Source organism: Bombus affinis, chromosome 11, assembly GCF_024516045.1.
Source record: "Bombus affinis isolate iyBomAffi1 chromosome 11, iyBomAffi1.2, whole genome shotgun sequence".
Classification (NCBI taxonomy): domain Eukaryota; kingdom Metazoa; phylum Arthropoda; class Insecta; order Hymenoptera; family Apidae; genus Bombus; species Bombus affinis.
Window position 1 is genome coordinate 8,539,535 of NC_066354.1, and position 22,676 is coordinate 8,562,210.

The following is a 22,676-nucleotide window of genomic DNA, read 5'->3' on the forward strand; positions in this document are numbered from 1 at the left end:
ACAATGATTATGATGTGTGCAAATATGAGAAAATAAAAGTTGGGTAAAAATAGAGCGCATGGACGAAAGGAACGGACATACGAGGAATGAGAGAAGGTTATAGAGGATGACAATGAGCGAAAGAAAAATAAAAGATGAGAAGAAAGATAGAGAAAAGGAAAGAGATTTGTGTCAAGTGCGCCACTCTCGCAGATTCTCAAGATTGCTGTGATCGATAAGCATGTTCGACTAAGCAATCGATAAGCAATCGAGGATGAGCTCTTCAGCGTCCGAAAAATCTAAAATGTAGTTGACAAAAATCCGTCGAATGAAAATTAAAACTCAAATCGTTCTCTGCTATCTAGACGTACAGAAAATTTTTTGAACAGCAGAATTTCGGAAGCCTTTTAAAACGGAACTTCGAATAGCGTCGCGATGTACAGTTATGTGTTTCTTTAAATAACCGAAGGTTGACGCTATCTGTCACTCGAATCTTTCCATTGACAAGGAGGTAAAATTCCGTGAAATTTCTCGCGACGATCTCGTCGAAAGAGACAAACGACCCAGATCCAGCGCGTTCTGGACAAAAGCGCTTACGTTTACGATGGTGGAGCGCGAAGAGCTGCGCTTTTGAGAATTCATTGGTGATGAGTTTTCGAAGAACTTGGAGCCACGGAACGGACAAAGGGAATGCTGGAACAGAACACGCCAAGTAGAATGCTCGCCAACCTCGCAACATCGTAGTTTCCCGAAATAATCCAGCGCACGACCAAATAAACGAACACCGGATATATCGTATTTGTAAGGAAAGTGGCGGACCCACGAGCGCTGTTACGTTTTACAAGACGGTTTCCTTCGAGATTTCAATGCCTCGCGAGAGCTCCCACGAATTCCCTCCGCGAATGAAGATTCATCGAAGAACAAGTTACTCCATACTGGCAACTTTGAAAAATAACTCTCTTTCTTTCTTTCGGAGGTATCGAATGGAAGGAGTTTTGTTCGCAACATTGTAAAGTTCTTAGGCAAAAATGTAACTCGAGTAACTCTCTCTGTTATACGCGCTCATACATCATATTTCGAGCTCTTATATTCATTTAAATACTTGAGAAAGAAAGTTATACAGCCCAAGAATAGTTCTTGTCTTATTTTTCAAACCACTTCTACCAACAGACACGACTATGTTAAAAATTCCACTCGTTAACCCCTGAGAAAAAATTCAGCGATAAATTAAAACAACATTCTCTACGCGCAACAAAATCCTCTGAAAAATTTGCAAGCTCACAATCGCGTTACACGTTCTGCAAGTAGTCTGCGCTACAAAGAAACGAGGAACTGAACGGAGGGAAGGAGCTCGATTGAAAAGAACTGGGCATCTGAAAATAATCTTTCCACGGATACGCTGGGAACGCTCGAAACGCGACACGTCGGCAAAAGGCGGGACCATGGATTCGCATAGTCGACGGTCGACGTTAGCATAATTCTCTGTTGATAAACACATAGGCAGTGGAATGGAGACTGTAGGGCTGTGAGGTCTGGCACACTGCCATGGCTGGCAAAACGTCTGAACTACGTCTCCGTAATACGACGCGGCGCCGCGTCATACGTCACTGGAAAGACGTGTATGCATAATACATTCGGGCGTGAACACACGCGCACGATACCACTGGATACACAATGCCATCTACGATCTGAAAGCGAAAAATCTGTTAGAACGTGCCTCATTTATGCGGACATAGCGGAGAGCTTTCTTGTTAGTTCACCTCCTCCTTCTCGCTCTTCTTCTTTCGCCGCCGCCTCCTCTTTCCACCTTTCTTTCCTCCCGAGGAACGCTGTTAATCGCGTACGAGACTAGCGCCCCGAGGCACTGTCTGCTCTATACTTTAAAAAAGTTGTAAAACACCTCGAGAAACCATTCGTCAAACAGTCATTGAAATTCTACGTCGGTGGAATAAACGAGAGCTTTGTTTGTTCTACGACACCTGACGATTCCTTAAGAAAGGTGTCTCGTCGCGATCCACGGAATCTGATGACACGAGCGAGCAATATCGGTCATTGTAATCCATCGTTTTATTTTTTGTTCTTTGCGTGCAAAATACCTCTGTTTCCCTACTCTTCGGAACGTAGATTTCTGCTTTAAGTGACAGTGATGAAGTCTCGTGACTCGTCTCAAACATTAAGCTATTTACTTTGCGTGTAAAACGTAGAACGTCCAAAAACCGAAAATAGCGTGTCAAAGTCAGTTGGCACGTAACAGGAGAATATGGAAGGTTACAATGAAAATCGCCAGCGAAGATGGAGAATACACCGCGGACACGTTGGATTAAACAGCAAATTCTGAGGATTAGTAGACAGTCGTAAACAAACCATGTTGCGTTCCAATCTAACAGCACTGGCTCGCGAGTAAAGGTCGAACTAATTAATTATTGTGAAATAGGCTACTCAAAAGCCGCTCTGAGGACACAGCGGCAAGTACACACAACCATGTTTGAACGTGTGTTCGATTAAGGACACAAAGTTCATGGATTTTGAACGTTGAATCAATTTTGACAATATGGTGTTTGCTGATTTTCAAATTGATGGTTCAAGATTTACTATTAAAGTTAGACTACTTCTGGGAAGCTTGTTTAATTATTTGATAAATTAAAAACTCTGTATTTGTAAGAAAATAATCCTTCGACACAGTAAAATCGTTTAATCGGTCGTTTGAGCGAATATGACAGAAGTTTTGGTTTAGTTAAGTTAAACAAATAAAATCATCCCTCTTCCAACAGCAGGAATCTTGTAAAAGAGAATCGTTTGTGAAAGGGGATTCGAACGACATTGTTCTCCACGCCAGGTAGCTTGAATACAGCTAAGAAAGGGTTTCTACCATGCCTAAAGCCACACGTTCTGCTTTCTGTTGTTTGAGGGCGCCACGTCTCTCGCATGACACCTCGACAAAAGACACGATATATTAAGCGAAACTGCTTCTACTTACCCCCCGACGTAGCTACGAGGAGAACGAATCCGGAGAAATGTTCGCGTGATAAATGTTCTGGTATAATCTGAATCGTATTTCTCCTATCTTACATGCATTTCGCCCGATTCGATTCGGGTTCGTTCACCTCGAAGTCTCGAAGATAGCAAACTAGAACTTCTACTCTATTTCGTAACACATCCATTTTGAAATTGTAGATATGATCGAAAAATTTGATATATTGGCTATTCTGCCGTAATAGAGCAACTTGCTTCCGAGAAAGGTACATGTTTCTAACATGGGCGTCAGCATCCACAGATTTATCTGCTAAATTTACGAACAGAGAAAATATGATGTCGCCTATCGCGTGTACGTTCACGGGACACGTGACCTCAGAGTGCAATCCAACGGCAACACGTACTCTGACACTTTATTCGTCGATATTCCACGATTCAAACCTTCTTTCCCTTCGAAACAACTCGCTCTATCAAGATAATACGCGTGTTTCATTTATATAATTAGGCACGATGTTATTTTTCTGGCTAATTAAAGTCGCTATATTCGCGAACAAGACGAAGGACTACCATGTTCACCACGGTTTACGATTAAGTCTTAACAAGCAATAACGCGCGAACAAGTTCATTACACGGCGCTCGTCACACGTTAGATATCCACGTAGGTTTCCTCGACGGCTAACGCGTGTCGTTCATAGACAAACGGAACACATGATAGAGCGAAAGGGATGAAGCAAAAGAGAGAACGCGAAAGAGGAATCGGTAGATCGAGAAAGAAGGAAGGTAGGTGCACAAGTCCAGCTCGTGTATGAATCGCAGACAACCGTGCAACGAAATACAACGTGTAGAGTGGGGTTGCGTGATTATCGACCCCTCGTTGCCTCGGCTTTTGTAGCAGGGATGCAGCTGCCCCTTTTACCCCGCCCTGAACAGTTGGGTTTCTCGTCGACGAACTTCAGCCATCGAACAGCTAGAGAGACTACGAGTGGTTCTCATGCGAGCCACTACTGTTTAATGGTAACTAAAAGAAAGAAAGAGATCTTTTCGCGTGTCGTTCATGGTCGTCTCATAATCAGAGAGATGAAGATAGTATTCCGCGGTAGCGTGGAGAATAAAGTACAGTGGAAGCGATAGCCGAAAGAAAGCGGCAATAAAGACGATTTAATGACGCAAATAATTGGTAGTTGATGCATTTGGAGATCGTAGAGTCGACTTGTATTTGGTAATAATTGCAGGTTCGCGAAACTTGTCGGAAAGTTGGTAAGCGTTACTTATCGGCAGATACGTTTAATTATCTCGAGAAGCCAGAGTCGCAGGGAACGGGATTAATAACTCTACAACTCCTCTCGTTACCAAAGTACAGTTAGCGAGGATTACGCAACGATAATTTGTCTGGAGAGACGAATTCGCGACAGCGGTGACACGAAACGAGCGATTAAGTTCTGCCGGTGATTTGAAATCGAAGCGATCATTTACATAACGCTCCTCGTTGAGGCTTCTTTCTATCGCCGATCTAACGCTATTGAGAAACACTGACACTCGATAATCAGATCTCAATGGTTTGGGTAAAAGACCAAGGTGGTCGACCTTGACAATCGCGGTGTTACATCGATATTTTATTTTTGGAGCCGCCATTCTGGATATCTAGACAATGGCGAAAACGTGAATAAGCGTTTCTCTATACGTCTGTCGTTGCTCTACAGTTCACCACGTTACTTCCCCTCAGTTATCTCTTACTTTTTCAACGTTTCACCCACGAAAGAAAACATAAACGAAGGAAACGTAGCTAATTATCCACGAATTATCAGATCCCTAGGGAATCGATTGTGCGGCTGCATCGAACTAGGTATAGGTACGCCACAAAGAAGCATCCCTCTTTTAGCTCAGTGATACGTAATGATTTCCTGATTTCATCAAACGTCCAATTTCTTATGCAAATCACCCGCGATAGTAGATATTGACTATTCGGAGACGACCACGCCTTTGGGAAACGTCCGAACGAAAATAGACGAGCCACGCGTGTACGTAAAACGTCAAGGTCCAGAGTTAGAATCTCTTCTCGTTGAAATACCAATCGTTCTCCAATGAAACACTGACTTGCGAAACACTGCCGCGTAGAATTATTAAGCGGCTAACCGATCGATAGTTAAAGGACACGCGACGAACCGTAATTTTGCAAAATAAGCCGGAAAAAGTCAACAGCAGGTAGATCAACCGATCGGTAAACGAAACGAAACCGCGAAGGTCGCTTAGTCAGCGTGAAAACGTCTGGAAATCGGTAACGCGATGCCGTCAGTGTATCCAGGCGCCTGGTGGAGTCACGATAGCGTGGTATGCGTAGCACGACGATATCCAACGTTGGAATGGACTGGTTTCTCCGAACCGACATGGTGTTGCGTTGCGTAGACGCGTAACTTGCGGTTATAGCCGTCGCGTCGATAGCCATCGGTCATTTTAATCTTGTTTACCCATCTTCTATATTAATACAGATGATAACGTAAAGGCGCCAAGTTTCGCGCGTCTTCCATGTTCCTTTCGAATCCAGTGTTCGATTCTTTCAAGTTGAACATCTTCGAGGAATAACTATTCAAATGTAAGAGGAATTATTTATATCGAATAGGAACTATCATCGTTCTTGCTAAGAAAAGAAGTGGAAAGATACCGGTCTTTCGATCTTGGGGATGACTCGAACGGTAGATAAGAAATCTAGTCAATAGCGAAGGAGTTAAATTCGCAAATAACAGTATCGAGATTGTCTGATGGAACTTTGGATGAAGAATACGGAGGGACTAATTTTCTTAATTAATCGTTTCATTTCAGAAATTTATCGCGATGCCTGCTGGTGGTGGGCCTCCGCGAAGATCGATCGACCTTGACGCGAAAACCTTTAACAGAGTGGAACTCTGCTCAACGTTTTAACGGATATATTTCTAATACCGTTAAAATAGAAAATATTCGGTCCTTTGCGCAAATTTATTGTTACGTTAACGATTCGGCACAATCGTGTGAGATTGGTGAAAACTATTCAAGGAAACCTTAGTCGATTGTTCCAGGATATGCAAATTATGGGGTATTATGTATGCGCGCGCATGCGTGTGCGTATGTGTGTGCATGTTTTGAACAGGTAGCTGGATTATCGCTTGCAAAATTTCTCTTGTATAACGCGACATGCATATCCGAGCATAATCGCAAATGAAGCAACTCTCTCGCGTTCGCTTGTACGTTTAACCTTTTGATCACACGTGTGGAGCAAAAAACTAAATAAAAACAAGCACTTACCATAGTCCAGCGATGGTTGTTGATGCTGCGCGTATTGCGACGTATTATTGGCCGGTGTAACTCGGAAACGATCCATTCTTCGTTATCCTCAACGAACACCACCACCAAAACAACACCAAACAATCTCTTCACCTCCGGTTGCTCGATGCGCACACCGTTTATTCTCGATTAACGCGAACCGCGCAATAAGTTAGCCGGGGATGCTGCTTAACGACGAAACACCCGCACTTTCGTTTACGATGATTGGTGAACGCGTTCTCCATTCGCCGGTGCGGTGTTACAGGCTTCTGGTAGCCGTGCTGTGACTGTGTGCCACTGACAACACCACGAGAAACAGACAGACGACCAGACACAGAGCGTGCAAGAGGGACAATAAAAGAGCGAGTACGAAAGGGAGGGAGAACGTAGCAACTACAAATGATCGTAGGTGGGAAAGAAACAGAAATTACAGAAACGAGAGCGTGCGTTCGTGTGTTCTCTATCGAATGTCTTTATCACACCTACGGATGTGTGCACGCCACAGCCGCGCCTCGCGTCTCGTGTCTCGCACGTTTTGTCGAGCCGCTCGGTGCTGAATCCCGGACGAGCGTGCAGCGCGTGCTGTATGCGATAACACCGCGTCTGCTCGCCCGTAAACTCGCCAACGGAGGGGTACACTACTCTCCACAGACCCGCGTGTTAGGACACGTCTCTATGTGTATCCTTATTTCTGTCTTTCTTTCACTTCTTCGTGAGCAACGACCGCACTCCGTTTGGGATACCGTCTGTGTCTGCTGCGCTGACACAAGGACTCTACTCGTAACTTCAGTCTGATCGGCTGTTTTATATGTGTAAGATACTCACGCGTGTGTGCACGCGTATACGCCAGGGGGCCCCTCGATAGAACGCTTTTGCCGACTGTCGAGCGCCGCAACCAGAGCACCCACGTGTGCGTGCGTGCAACCGGCTTTCCCCAGGATCGTACCAATCACGAAACTACCCTCTTTAGTCCGCCATTGGTCTTCGTCGAACGACAGTAGGAGGAGCGTTATGTTGCCAGGGTACTGAAAACCTGAAAGATATTAACATGTTAGTTTCTTGTACTGGAAAGGTGTTGTGTTAATAAATAAAGTTGTAAATATATAATCAAAATTTTAAGACATAACTTTCCGACCAAACTATAGTTTGGAGCAAAGTATATGACTGCTCCGAATCAATATGTGGAGCGGTAATTAGTAGTATTTGTTAAAGAGCAATTCGAAAGATCACGTTTGGATAAGATAAAAAGCAGAGTATAAACGATAAGGTTATACGACCTTCGTTATTATAAAAAAGAGTCGTAAGATCGTTCTGAGATGGTTTAAGCGTGATAAAAGTAGAGGAAAGTCGAATGTTATCCTATGTTTCTTGGCTACGTTCCAAAATCTTCTTTCTCCAGAATTATATCACTCCAGCAAATTACCGGAATTCAATTAATTTAATCATTCAGAAAGAAATTATTAATCTCCGACATACAGCTACAACCGCGATACAGTTTGTCCTACCAATTGTCATATACTCGAAACTTTTGACAAAGCGTGCGCGACGATAAATCGTGGAGTTATTGCCACGGACGATACATGAGCGCGGCCACGTGTATGCGTGTATCCGCACCGGCTTTTTCCAGGACCGTAACTATGTCACGATATGCCATCCTCCTTTGCCAATTTCGCGCTTTGACAAAGCAGGCCCCAAAGAGAATTTCTCGAGTTTCGATACTCGTGGTCAATGTCCCTAACGAAAATGAGCCACTTTCATTTCCGGCCTTTATGTATACAGATACGTATCTACAATTCAAATGGATATGCAGCCACGGTTTCGCCGCAGGAAAACCGAAAAGGACTTTGGCGCGTGAGTATTGATTATCAGGGAATCTCTTTAAGTGCGCCTCGGGATACTTAAACAGGTAATTACCAATTGGATTTTTATCTGGCCGATATTGAAGTGATTATCGAGTGTGTTAATACTCAGAATAGATCGATGATCGAAAAAATGATCATAGCGCATAAATTCTGCAAAGAGCAAAATTTATATCTGATTATTCAAAGGTACATACATATATTCATATATACGCTCCCATGGATCACGTGAATGCATTATACATTGTATGCAAGCATGAGTATCCTGTATTTCAGAGTCACGCTGTTGTGCTACGATGATAACACTACTGTAATCGAATTGCTACATTTTCCTCCACAATACGGTGAGTAATCACACAACTTCATCGGTTGCCTGTATCCTGTTCTAGGTGGCAGCAGGAAACGGAAACCTCTCCTTCGGGAAAATTCCACTGCGCGCACTGCTTTGCATCTCGAATCCTTCCCAAAGGGTTAACGATACACGGACAGACAATCTTAATTTGCAAAATAAAGCCAAACTATGAAAGTGCAAGTTACTATCTATCTATCTGACACGCGCATTATGTTTCGTATACTTATCGCTTCGTTCAACATCGTAAATTACAATATGTTGTTTATTCTAAATTGCTGAATTCTTATCGGACACAATTTGGTCTTTCTTTGTATCGTATAATTTAATTACCCATTGAAATGTTATCTCAATTTAGCGGCATTTCAACGAGACGATACCGTGAATGTTGCTAGTGATATACGGCCCTTGAAAGAGCAACATGACGTTGAAGGGCGTGTAGATTTCAAAGGTTGTGCATATCACGAACATTTGATTGAGAGTCTCGGAAATTTGTTCTACTATCAACGGCAAGTAAAAGCTGTTTTGCGTTAATAGAAAAACTATCCAACGACTGACATTCAAGAAGCGTCTCTTCTTTATAAAGACTAACAGAGAGAGAGAAATAGAAGTATAATTGAAGGTGGACTGTGCTTCTATATGCACATTGCGATATATTTTATTTTTCGCACAAATATCTTCCTCTGTAAAGATTTACGACTTCACGATTTACAATTTCACGATTTACGACTTTAAACTCGACGCTGCAAAATATAAGGCGCTCGTGACAAGTAGTTAGATATTAGCAAACCTAGGATCCGGCATCATACGTCCGTAAGCCATTTTAATCGAAAGAAAAATCGCATCAGCATTTCAAATGCATGGAGATCGGTAAAGTGCGCTACTTTAATGCAGAAGCTAAGCCTTAAGCTAGAATCCGTGAAGTCCCCGGCTTTCGCATATTTTCGCGTTCCATTGATAATGCAAATCCATTGTCACTATCGTTGCTTTTGTTCGACTTGACAATCTATACCTATATATGTATATAGATATAGATATATATCCCGTTTCGACATATTTTCAAAAGCGCAGCAGATTCGAGTGCCGCAGATAGTTTATCGATTACTCGGTTTGAATGCGTTAATTGAATGTCCAAGTATCTATTGCATCCTTAACTCAAATAGTGAAAACTGTTAAAATCAAGGACAATGTACACGTTTAGCGATAATAAAACGTAAAATAAAAATGTTGAAAGGAATCAGAGGTCAGTGAAACGTCGGGAATTTTCCGGTCCTTGTTCACTTAAGGTCGGCAAGCTTCTGTTCGGCGTATTCCGAACGAATACAGGAGATTCGAAGGGAGGCAAACAGGAATTGGCTGGTCGATGCTCCTTAACGTTCGAGATACAGTGTAACGCAGGGGAAGACGACACATCTGTGCTGTTGTGTGTGAATTTTTTTTCGGAGCCACCAAGAAAACACATTTCTCTTTCTCTCTCTGTTCCGCTCGACGTTTTACCGAAACAGCTGATCGTTTGCCCCTTTAATTGCATCGCGGCTGGGTTCGTCGACGCCGCGGTAAGTTGCTGAATATTTCAATAAAAATTCGCCATAGTGTATGCTCATTTAGTGGGGCAATCTTGTACGGTAAAGCGTGCCTGTGAATACGGTCGAGTGTCTCGTTCCTTGGTGTACGGTAAGTGCTACTACTTCAAGCGTCTTTTGTAGGTTAGGAAGCGCCTTTCGCCTTTAAAGCTCCATACACAATGTTTCCCTGGATCGTCTGTGTATGTAGAAGTAGTGTAGATGTCATGGAATCCTGTTCCGGGAGAAATAATTTTCTATCTATAAAACTTTTGATCTTGTTAGTGTAATTATTGAGAATGCTATCGTGTTTGCTCGTGAAATTCGATTTACTATAAAGCGACTGAGCTTTTTTGTTCCATTAGGTTCCATTACTTTCTCAGTTGCAGAGAATTAACGAAATAAATCATCTTCTTAGATTCGATATCGAGTGTTTTTTCTTTTTAATTAGATGCAGTTGAAAATATTATAGCGCAATTTTTTTATATATATTGTATGTATTTCGAAACAGGATAGAGTTTAGTTAAATACAATAAAATTAGAAATTAAGTGTAAATTAATGTTAGTTCAAATCTAAAGCTACAAATATAATTTATAATTTTTCACTCTACATATTTCAAAATATGCAGGTACACTACCGTTGTTTAAATTTTTCATAATTAATTTGTTGATATAGAAAAAAAATTTGATACCTGCTCAACGTTACAAAGAGAGTATCTTGAAAAGTGTGAAATCAAGTTTTCAATGTTTTAATGTAAGTGGAAAATGATAAATTTATATTCGACCGCATTCGTAATACGCGCTTCTTCGAACGACGCGTCGCCATGACAGGGCAGCTGGCGAATAAACGTTGGACTGGGAGAACGAAAGGCATGCATCCACCATAACGGCTTGGCAGGGCTTGAAGTTCTGTGACGTCTTCAATGGCTGCCGCCGTATTGCTTATGCATGTAACGGAGCGCGGTACTCTCACAAACCGCGTTCCGTACTGGTTTACGACGTAGTGTTTACTATTTATCGTTAGAATATTCTATCAGGCTGTGAGCCAACGTGCAAACCATGGGCTCGAAGAAGCATAAAAAGCACAAGCGCGAAAGGCACGAAGGTGAGGATCAAGACTAAATCCGGTGTATCTCGATCGTTTTATCGTTTCTGATCACTTTTAATTATTCCTTAACATCATCAATGGCATCATAGGTCGCCACATTATTATGTTCCGCGTTTTGAATAGTACAAAATGCCGCACACTTTGTTCTTAGAAAAATACGAAATGCGCGTCGAATTGCAAAAACGCTTCGATCATCGTTCCACTGCAATATTTGTTTTTACATTTGTTAATCGAATCATACTCGCGAAAGTTTGTTGCCACGTTATCAGGTGTTTTTGTTGTATACAGTATTTTGGAGCTTTCTTTTTCGACACATTGTAGATCGTAGCAACGAGTATTTTTGATTTCTTAAATATTTCATTTTTTCTCATTTTTAATGTTTCTCTATTTGTTATCACTTGTCGATTTTTATATTACTGGAATATTTCACTGAATGTAATTCTATAGTGTTGACATTTGTGTCGATTACCTGAGGATTCAAATGAAAAGATCATCCATAAATACAAATGTGCTCAAGGTATAGAGATTGACACAGTACGAGGACCTTAATTGGTTGAAATTCTTGAACATTTTCATTGGAATCCTTTTTGTACTCATAGTTTAATGATGCACAGGAATGTTGACTACGTTTTTACCACGGACAAACTGAGAGTGAGGTTGGAGTAGAAGTAAGGTGGATTCAAAAGTATAAACGAAGGTTCCACAGCAACAGGTGCGACGTGGAAGTAAGTGACGTGTAACAACAGACATGGACTGGTTGCACGACAGAAACTAGCTGTGCTTCCAAAATTACTCAGATGTCCCAAACCCTTTTAGTTCTTTTTTTGTCTATTAAAATTAGTTGAAGTGCAACAAGATTTGTGATGAGACAAGTTTGTTACAATTTTTTGCTATAAATATTTTGTGGGTATTCATCTGGGATACATGGGATATCTGTTGCACTTCAATCATTTAGTTCCCTGGCTGTTATGTATTATGGCATCAGAAAGGCCATGTGCTTTTGCTTTACCTCGTTACGGGGTATTTTCAATTTCAAAAGTTGTTCCTTCCTTGATTATTCCTGCAGATTCAGTTGGTTCATACAACAGTAATTATTTTATTGCATACTTCTCTATCAAGGTTTATTTAATTTAAGTCGAGCTACTTCCATCTCGCTTCCAGTTTGTTGAATGTGAAAACAAGGTCACTGTCCTGTTATAAAATCATCTTTATTATCATTATTATCAACATCTCCTTCTACCTTTCTGTTAATATCCTGTAGATTTTTATTAATTCAAAATTATACTTATTTTTTCATAACCCTGCAAGATTATTTAACTTAATATTTAGCACCATATTTTTACATTACAACACTATTACGCTGTTATTCTGCACTTCTGTATTGATTTTCTGCAAGACATCTTTGTTGCATGCACTAGATATTATGTATAGCTTAATGCTTTGATGTCTTCATACATATTACACATGTAATCTTAATTTCTTGCAAATAATTTGCCCTTTCTTTTTTAACAGAAGGGCAGTATACAAGCACGGATAAACCCCGTACCTTGAAGTTAATTTTAAAGGTTGGGGGTAGCAGTGGGACACCTGAATACGGGAACGAATCCCCAAGCCAGACAACAATGTTGTCCCAACATTTGGGTGTTTACCAACAACAGTTGGGTCTCAACTGTCCTGTAACACAAGAATCTGAATATGACAGATACGTAGGGCATAAAAAGCTTAAAAAGAAAAAGAAAAAGAAGGATAAAAGACACAAGCATCATCATAAAGATAAAAAAAGGAGAAGAGAGGAATCCAGTCAAGAATCAGTGGGAGATGCCGATGAAAATTTAGCAGAAATCCCTAAAAAGATTCCTAATCATCAATTGTTACCTCCAAGGCCACCGTCTAGTGGAGAACACCGAGTTGGTGTTACTAGCCATATTAACTCTCTTTCTCCACACCGTGAACCTAGAACTTGTGTACTTAGAAAAATTGCTGAACGTACACCTCTTCAACGACTATTGGAACATCTTCTTAGGTCAATGGAAAAACGTGACCCGCAGCAATTTTTTGCTTGGCCAGTCACAGATAGTATTGCACCTGGATACTCTCAGATCATTACTAATCCTATGGATTTCAGTACTATAAAGCAGAAAATAGACGATAATAGTTATCAAAACTTAAATGAATTTGTAGACGATTTTAAACTAATGTGTGATAACGCTACTACTTATAACCACCCAGATACAATTTATTACAAGGCAGCAAAGAAATTATTGCATGTTGGCCTAAAAATGGTTACACCTGAAAAACTTCGTCAATTAAGACCTGTACTAACTTACATGCAGGATATCTCAAAAGAGGAGCTTGGGTTTGAATTGGGTACAGAAGATCCTAATAATCCAGACGTTCCCGTAACAGAGGAGCAAATCGAACGGGAACGGGAACAGGAGGAACGTAACGAAGAGGCAGAAGAACTTCGAAAAGAGAACCAAAGGAAAATGAGATTAGCAAATTTAGGTAAATTTGAAGCCATTCCGGATGATATGACGCCGGAGGAAATCTTAAAACAAGCCCGAGGAGCCGCTAAAGTAGCATCGGATAAGTTAACGTTGAAAAGGTTGAATTCCAAGATGGGTTTCCTTAGACAAAAGAAAGACGGAACTACTAGTTTACAGATCATAGTGCCGGGAGACGGTGTGATTCCTGGAACTAATCAAAGACCAGTGTCATTAGTGCAGCTTATAGGTAAATTGAATCATGGTACAGGAGCGTTAGCAGGATTCCGAGAAGATAGGAGAAATATGTCTAAACCAGTTAAACCTTTATATTACGGTGCCTTTGGTTCTTATGCTCCAAGTTACGATTCCACGTTCGCTAATCTGACAAAGGAGGAAACAGACTTGGTATATCAGACATATGGCGATGAGACTGCTGTACAATATGCAGAGTCCATATTAGACTTTGCTAAAGACTGTGATTATACGTTAACTATGGTCGACGATCTGTTGGATATCCTGACAGGAGGAGATCACAGAAAAACTAAGAAGTTCCTTGAGGAAAAGCGAAGACTCAAAGAGGAAGAAGAAAAGATAAAGCATTTATTAGAGAAGCCTATGCAAGATGTTAATCGCAATATCCCAGCTTTAGACAATGTTAAAGTTGATATCGACCAACTGAAGACATTGTCAGAATTAGGAATTGACGTTAATTTCTTGGAGAATATGGGTAATTATACTTTAGAAAAAATTGGAGTATCTATAATAACTTACTTTGTACTAAATAGGTACTTACTCGTAGTAACATCTGTAATTTTATTTTATTTTTTATAGAGGAGGAATTGAAGCTGAACGAGGAGCGTACAACTTTACAGAATCGATTAGACGATACGTCCCAGATGTTAGGTCGTTTAAAGCAGGTGCAGCACGAACGACTCTCGGCTCCACCACCCGCTCATTTATCAAATGTTACTAAAGCGTCGGAGGCGGAAGTAATGATAGCCGACAAAATCACAGACAATTTAACGGAAATAGCGAAGAAACTTCCTCCCTCAGCTATTGCTCCCGTAGACGGCTTGCGAAGAGCTATGGGCATAGCACCTCTTGGTGGACCAGAACCCATGGAAGTAGAACCAATCACGCATAATCCAACCATCGTTGCGGAGAACAATCTCTTATCGCAAACTAGTAACAATCAAGTCCCATCAAATCTGTTATCGGCTCCGTCACCGATTCAGAATACTAATTTACTCAGTCCAACCAGTCAACAAAATCAACCAATTAATATCGTGAATACCAATCAACCACCTATTCAGATACAGATCGGTATGACGCATAATCAGACTCCTCCGTCTTTATTGAGCACGTCAGAGACTTCTGCGGTACCAGATTTAGAATCGGAGCTTCGAGAATTTCTAGAGAGCGATCCTACATTAGGACACTCACCACTCCATGACGATAAAACTTTGGAGGATATTTTATCCGAATCTTAGTATGTACGAATCTTGAGATATATGGTTTTTATTAAGATTTACCTTCTATAGGTTGTACATTTTATTAGACATATACAGTAGATTTAACGTCAGTTTAATACCACAATTAATAAATATGATGGTATTGCGTAACATAATGTATTTCAATCAATATTGCAGTTATTTTTTCTCAAAATATACATATATGTACATTATTTATGAAGTTTGCGTAACAAATTATATTATATGAAGCTTTATAAAATTTTAATGTTGTACACTATGAAATTGTTCAATTGAAATCATGAAAGAACATGTTTTAATAAAATTGCTTTTGTTTTTATTTTTAAAAAGCATTGTTCAAGTTGTAATTATAATTAAATTACTGATAAAATGTTACGCAAACGATATTCTTAAAATATACAATCAATCTTTATATGAAATTCAATCTTCCCATTGTTAAATTACTCAGTAAATCATGAAATAATGAATTGTCATTTCTATTTTAAAATGAAAAAATGTGAACTTGTAAATATTCATAAAGTGTATTTTTAAAAACAATTACTGTATTTTCTTTTACACTTCATGATAAATATAAAAAATATTGTTCTAAGTTTTAGATCAAGCTTTCATATCTTTTTGTATCGACCAATTTATAAAAAAAATGGAATAGAACAAGAAATGAAAAAAGGTCTTTGTGTATATAAAATATTTGAATTTTTTTACTGTTTGTTCAATATGACCGTTAACCATTACGAATATAACGCGCGTGGCAGTAAAAGCAAAGTGACAGAATTTCAACAAATAATGGTTGATCGTTACATATCACTATCTTGTTCGTTAAATACCTGTAAATGCCCATTGTATAAACACTATTGTATCATGTATTCATCATCAATCATTTTTATTTTATTTCAAATTGATGGGGGACGATAGAATAGGCACTTGTTCGAAATGCGTATTTCATATACAAATTAATGTGACAAAATTAAAGCTAAGGCGTTAATTTATATGAAAAACTTACCCCGTAAATTTTTCTGGCTTAAACAAATATCATAGAAGCAGGAAAAGTACTTTTTTTTTTATTTAATAACGAAATTTAACATTAAAATATCGCAGATTCTAACACGTACAATTCGCGAACTTAGTACTATATTTTACCGTACGGTAGCGCCAGTAGACACTTTTCCACCAATCATTGGCTTTCTAAGAAAGAATTCAAATTGTTCTTAATTTCTCGCGCGAAAACATAATATCGCCATATTGGTTTGAATAAAAGTCGCCCTACAAAAGTGTGTAATTTGTGACGTGACAAGTGAAAAATTTTCCATCGTTTACCATGAAATCGGAAAAGGTAATTATCTCTCTCTCTCTCTATATATATATGTTTATTTTATATTATTTTTGGAACTTTTCCTGTATTGTGTATATACTTCGTTGACATCTTACATAGAAATAAGGTTATGCGCAGTGTGAGATGTTCACTTTACTTAAAATAGGATTCTTATTTTCCAATTTTCGTTTCGATTATCTTTATGATTTAAACTATCGCCAATCTATTTCTATAAAATTCATAATCAGATCTACGAGATGTTTGATGCATCACTTGAAAAGCCCTAAACCCCGTTCTACTTTAATGGAAACAATCTATCCTCTAATGCTTTTTAGCGGTAACAGCGAAAATACTTCCTTTTTCGCATTGTATAAAAATGTTATTTACACAACGTGTGAAGCGCAAAGCTCGTGACCTAGTCGATTCCAGCGATGTAATGCGATATTCCGAGGGACGAGCGCGTAGGAATAACACACAGTAGCAAGTATGGAAGTTGTAGTTGCTCGATAATAGGATTACGCCGGTAAAGCGTAGGCTAATATGAAAATTGCGTGGTATAAGTTCCCCCGCATCCGGTATAAGTATGAGTCACTGTAATTACGTCATTATAACGAAATAGACAAGTTCGAGTATGGAAAACTAGAAACTCGATTAGCTACGTTTATTGCGGGCCAAATCTCTTTACCGCCAGCACGCCCGATTAATTGTTCCATTAGTGTATTAACGTGCAAATTAAAAAAATTACTGTGAAACAACAGTTTCACAAATGTGTTCGATGTTGTTTCGTTCCACTTTCCTTTTTTTATTCGTATTTATTTTCGCCGAATGCTTCGTGCTGAAACTAAATATTGGAATTTTTCATCGAATTTCAATTTTGTTTTCAAACACTCCCCAATCGATCGTGAAATATTCCAGAGTCCCGTTTGTTTTAACATTATTTCCTTACGTTTCGCTTCCTAGTTCACATCAAACTTTTCATCCATCGGGAAACGTAATATTTAAACTACGATACTTGTTAAATTCTCGTTTTTTTTTTTTTCTTTTTTTGAGTTTCTTCCCTGAAACGGTAATCAAGCGAGATATTCGACTATTGAGATCCCCAGGTGTGTTTAAATTTCATTTCGACGTCACGACGGCGTAACGTAAATAAAACATTCCGATAACGAAGTTTGCCTTCTTCCATGGTCCGGGATTTAATTTAATCGGGCGTTTGGAGACGCCAATTTTGACGACGTATTTCGTGGATAACGATTTTCAAGATGATCGCGATTTCGATTTCGGTGAAGGAAACGATTTAAGATCCTCACTCCAACTGTGACACGGGCCATAATAATTCCCGGCGAAACGAACGCACTCGAGAGCATCGTCGGGTTTGCATCCTGACAGGTTAATTAACCGACGATTCCGTTCTTTCGAAAACATCGGGGTGTGCCTGGAAATGGTGTGCTCGTGTGGTTTTCGAGCGGAAGCTCGTTACCATCAACTATGAGCCGAGCAATTATCATTCTTTGATATCTGCCTGTGATACTTCGTGATTAACGTTTGCGCCATTTCCGCGCATAATCTTTCTCGATTCGCAAATCTACACAGAGTCACGTGAATCGAATAGTTCGTAATATTTCGACGCTTGTAAACTGTTTAATTTTTTATAAAATTCTTGCCTCATATTTTTGGCTAACTTAATGTGGAAGTTCTACGATAGAAAAAGAATAATTTTGATTCTCTTATTTTTGTCATTCTCCAGCTATTTTTAGATACTGGTACACATATCCTTTAAAAGGTAATCATCAATAGCGCTGAATAAATTTACGAAAAGCTTTCTAGATTCGTTCGGAAACAATCTATCGAGGCTACCGTATTATAAAGGAATAAACGCGAAGGTATTCTGAAAATTTAGCAAAACATAGATTCAATTACACAGAACCTGACCGCAATTTCATCACGGCTATGTACTATATACCAACGATATTTCGAGCTTGTCGGATTAGTTTTCCCCGTAGGTACAGTCCACGACATTCTAGAAGATCCTGACGGCTGGCTAACGTGGGAATTCCACAGCCAAGTTCGCAGGTAGTTATCTGAGAGACTGTTTAAAATTTAAAAATGTAAGGACGACGCTGATTTGTGGTTAATCAAGTTCGCCAGCTAAAATGCCGCGGTTAGTACATATACGCGAGTAGATACTCGCTTGTATACCAATTGTTTCTCTTTTTACTTTTCTCTTTGTCAGTTTTCATAATTCTTCGTTCTTTAATTCGTAGTTTGTTCTTCTACGAATTTGTATATTTCTATCACGCCCTCCTTTCAACAAACAAGCAGACTTTCAGTGTTCTAAAGAAAATTGTACGATAAAATTCATATTTTCTTCCAGCTTAAGATTCTTTTTAGCGATGGGAAAACTCAAACGGCTAAAACGAAAGGAATTTAAAAGAAACTGGAAAACGACGATGTACATTATACACGTTGAACCGACGTGAATTTTGCTTCGAAGACGAACGATTTTCTGTTTCTATCGAAAACCGTGCAGCTTGATTGGATCGGAATGATCAAAGAAGCGAGTCCGCTATATCGAAATTGATTATCGTAGCGGTAAAACATAGGCTTCATTATCCGCGCGTTATTCTGCTGAATCGTACAGAGCAACCGAATGGAAGTATTGGATTCGGGGAATTTGCTTTGGCGGCGGCGCGTAAAATCGGCGTGGTCGAACGATCGCCTCGTCACGAATGCTTGCCTCTATGACAAATAGATAGTTGTACACGCAAATCACAGCGATCGGCGATTAAACGGGATAACTAATTACTGATTGCTTTAAAGGAAATGTGTCCGTTCTAAATATCGGGAGATGTTTTCGAAACTAGGAACAAAGCATTTGCTTGTAGAATAATCGAGAAGAAATATGGTATGAGGTAAAGAAGTACGAAGCAGATAAAGTATAGAAGCATTAGGGTTTCGTTGAGAAATGGAGTTTTGAAAAATAACAGATACACGTAAGAGCGTAGAACCTACCATATTTTTAACTTTAGCTTGAATTATGAGATTATGTGAATACTTTCCGCTTAAAGCTACAGCTATCGACCTGTAATGTATGTATATACAAATATGTTAATGGATAAATCGTTAAAATTAACGTGATACGATGAAATATTTAAGCGAGAGAAATATTTATTTAACGTTAGTAAATATTTAACTCGAAAACGTTTTATCTCCGTGATTCGTAATTAAAATGTTAATGATAAGGAGAAACATGGTATGCTTAGTCAGACTGCTGCAACGCTATGTAGTTAAGCAAGTAGAATATAAGCATATCAGGTTGAACGAGGGAAATACGCAGTAGAATAGGAACCTAACTCGTCAGTCAGGTCAGATAGACTCGTACGTAGCTTTATCTATCTGATTAGCGCAGTAAATGTAATTCATTTATTTCGTGATTAATCAACGCAGCGCAGTATAGAACTATACATAGTTGGAAACTGAGACACGTATAGATGTATTATACCGCGCGATTCTATCCGGTCCACAACTATTCCTCATAAATTCATGAACGACTAACTCAATTAAGCGAGCCTAAGCTGACAAGACTGTGGTCAGCTAGCAAATTAATTACGGTATCGACGTGGAATGAATTTATTACGCACGAAAATCTCTGTCCTTATGAATGCAAATTTTGCTTAAAGAGCTTTTGATTTAATTTTGCCACAAATGTCAAGCATGTTTTACATATACGAATTTCCTATTTTTATTTGACGCTAAAAATACCAGATAATCAGGTTATTATTTTTATATGTAACAATTTTCGCCAATTCGTCATATCATTAACGACGAACTTTTCAAAAAAATTCTATGTTAATTTTATACGAATAATTATACAATTTCCGCTTTGGGCGTTGTAAATCTAATCGCATACCTCACAGTTTCGACAAGTTTCGACAAATTTAATCGTGCTATCAGTCGTGTAAGCAGCCCTAACGCGGCTTTAGATTCTAATCGACTGTAATAATCGGATAGCTCTGCCGCCGGATGATATTCGTCGTTTTAATCCTGTTTTGTTCTCGCAAGCTATCGTGCAATTCCATTAAAATTCTCGTGAAAATTGAACGCGTCATCACGTTTGAACTTCCGTATCTAGATTCATCTAACGCTGGTATTATCGATCTTCGACTTCGCTGTTCGCCACCATATAGTTTTATAAGCTCTTAGAATTTTACGCATTCGCTATTCATCAACTTTACTCCATCTTTTTAAGGCGAGAAATTTATCGTTGGAAGTGAATGGGTTCGCATAGAGGAGCGAGTCTTTACAAGCATCGTGTATTTTAGCCAACGAAAGCTCCTTTTTCATCAAAGCCGTATTCTTTGACGAAGAAGCGTAGCCGAAATGCATCTATAAGGCGAGCAGCAATCATATTCACGTTACAGCGCGCAGGAAATTGCGTGGCTCTCTTTATTTATGCGGCTGCTACGAACACAGACTGCTGCTCCACCTTCCTCTTCCGTAGTTACATACGCACGTCTGTGTTTCTTGATTTTTCCAGCGGAAGAACTTTCATAAATAAATCGATAAAAGATCGATCTTTCGAATTTTTTTTATAATATCCGGTTCGTATTCAAGAAGAATTGGTTATTTATGATTTGTCGTGTATTCGTTAGATTATTACTGTTGGAAATGAATTCCGTTTGAGGCGAACATTTTTAAATTGCTGTTTTCTCTTCGCTTAAACTATCAGATTAAAACAGGTTGAAGCTTAATTCCCCGAGCCATAAAGCTGAAATTCATTGGTCGACGAGTTTAGTCCGTAACTTACGATCCATAGCTTTGGCGAAATACAAGTTGGACTAATCGTAAGTGATACGAGATGCTACCGTTCAGCCTCGATTTTCGCGAGACAATTCCTAGGAAATTGCAGAAAGTATTTTTTGACGATTATTGTCTACCAGACAAGCTCGAAACAAGTCACGGTGGAAGTACGAGTTCCAGAACATTTAACGATCGAATTCGCGCTTCGTTTACCAATTCTATGGCATGACGTTTGTACGTAGACGCGATATAAGACAATTCATAGCGCACGGAAGTTTGGTTAAAAGCGTTCGCCTCCTATTTCGCTCCCGTAATTCTCTAATAAAGAGTATAAAGCAAAGGAGCTACCATCGGCTGTTTTTCCATTCGTTCGTAATTCGATTTTCCACGCGTCCGGAACAAGTCCTCTTTCAGGAAGTTTAATCGAACGGGATCATCGCAAGATTTTCTCTACGAACAATACCGAATTCTGGATATTTGTTCTCGTCTGTAAAACTTCGTTTCTTACCCTTTTTCTCTGTACAACTTAATTTATATCGTTTCTATTTCAATATCTCTGTATATTAGCATTTACCGTACGAAGAAACAGAAATACAGATTATGAGAGAATATTGCTCCGATGTGAAATATAATATACAATCTACAAATAACAAAGAATCAGGGAACAATTTAAAGTGAATCAAATATGTGCGAGGATTACGACAAAAGACTAAAATAGCTTTTATCATCGGATCACGTCTGAATCCTTCTACGAGTAGCCATTGATATAGCGTCGATATTTAACTTCTAATCGACACACGTAATCAATAGGCTTCCCAGGATTCGATGGGTTTCCCAGAAAACTCGATAGTTACCGAAACCACGAAAATTTCGCCAATTAGTTTTCGTACCGCGCGAAGCGAGTCGAACGATGAGAGAAATTTGGTACTGGCGTTGGTGTGTTTTCATGCGGCTACCCTACGGCTGGTCTCGGGAACAAAAGGGAAACATCTTTTCTTTCTTTCTCATTTTCTTCGTTGGTGGATTTTCTCCCAATCCTTTGCATCTCGATTTTCATTTGCTTCGAATTCTTTTGACCGACAAAAGAGCATCGGCCGTTCCTGAAACATTTTCAATATTCACGTTCATGCGTTCCACTTCTCGTATCTTTCGACTTTAAAATTCAAATTTGTACAATACGCGTTAGGTGTCTGTGTAGCGAGCGAGCGTTGGCTTTCGGTGTACAAAAATTTGAGAAAAATCGGACCGAGATTCGAGAGTAATAACGATATTGCCTTTGCACGTGATTCACTGGCGAGTCGATATGGAAATTGTTTGTCCTTTGTTTCTTTTTTCAAGTCTGCAAATTGATCAGACTTCGATACTAGTTTCGAGATGGAACGCGACATTTGTATGGACTGTAAATTCGTACGAGGGAAATCTTTGTTGGGCGCCTGAATGAAAACAAACGTGGATAGATAAAATGAATAA

General features: G+C 39.3%; 2 protein-coding genes across 9 annotated transcripts in view; one reads left to right on the forward strand and one right to left on the reverse strand.

Annotated features, from left to right (window-relative positions):
• Window positions 1-7,045, reverse strand: part of LOC126921844 (solute carrier family 12 member 4) — a 99,505-nt gene extending 92,460 nt beyond the window's left edge. For 2 of the 3 annotated variants that reach the window (XM_050733770.1, XM_050733768.1), the window contains exon 1: window positions 6,229-7,045. In XM_050733770.1, coding sequence (XP_050589727.1) covers window positions 6,229-6,304 — 76 coding nt within the window. In that variant the 5' untranslated portion in view covers window positions 6,305-7,045. The remainder of the gene's footprint in view (window positions 1-6,228) is intronic. The other variant, XM_050733769.1, reaches the window with a different exon arrangement.
• A 2,523-nt stretch (window positions 7,046-9,568) lies between these two features.
• Window positions 9,569-15,637, forward strand: LOC126921851 (bromodomain-containing protein 7). Of its 6 annotated transcripts, none has more exons than XM_050733801.1 (4): window positions 9,569-10,010; window positions 11,739-11,849; window positions 12,637-14,337; window positions 14,442-15,637. In XM_050733801.1, the coding sequence occupies exons 3-4, from the start codon at window positions 12,747-12,749 to the stop codon at window positions 15,098-15,100; spliced, it is 2,250 nt and encodes a 749-aa protein (XP_050589758.1). In that variant the 5' UTR covers window positions 9,569-10,010; window positions 11,739-11,849; window positions 12,637-12,746; the 3' UTR covers window positions 15,101-15,637. The 6 variants fall into 6 exon arrangements, with proteins under 6 accessions (XP_050589758.1, XP_050589760.1, XP_050589761.1 ...); XM_050733802.1 differs by lacking the exon at window positions 9,569-10,010 and adding an exon at window positions 10,021-10,128; XM_050733798.1 differs by lacking the exons at window positions 9,569-10,010; window positions 11,739-11,849 and adding exons at window positions 10,043-10,128; window positions 10,693-11,121.
• Window positions 15,638-22,676: the final 7,039 nt, after the last annotated feature.

Excerpts from the sequence above, each read along its gene's own strand:
- LOC126921851 (XM_050733798.1), top strand. The coding sequence starts at position 11,076 with ATGGGCTCGAAGAAGCATAAAAAGCACAAGCGCGAAAGGCACGAAG. Across the intron at positions 11,122-12,636 it reads CAAGCGCGAAAGGCACGAAG|AAGGGCAGTATACAAGCACG; the intron begins GTGAGGATCAAG and ends CTTTTTTAACAG. Across the intron at positions 14,338-14,441 it reads TAATTTCTTGGAGAATATGG|AGGAGGAATTGAAGCTGAAC; the intron begins GTAATTATACTT and ends TATTTTTTATAG.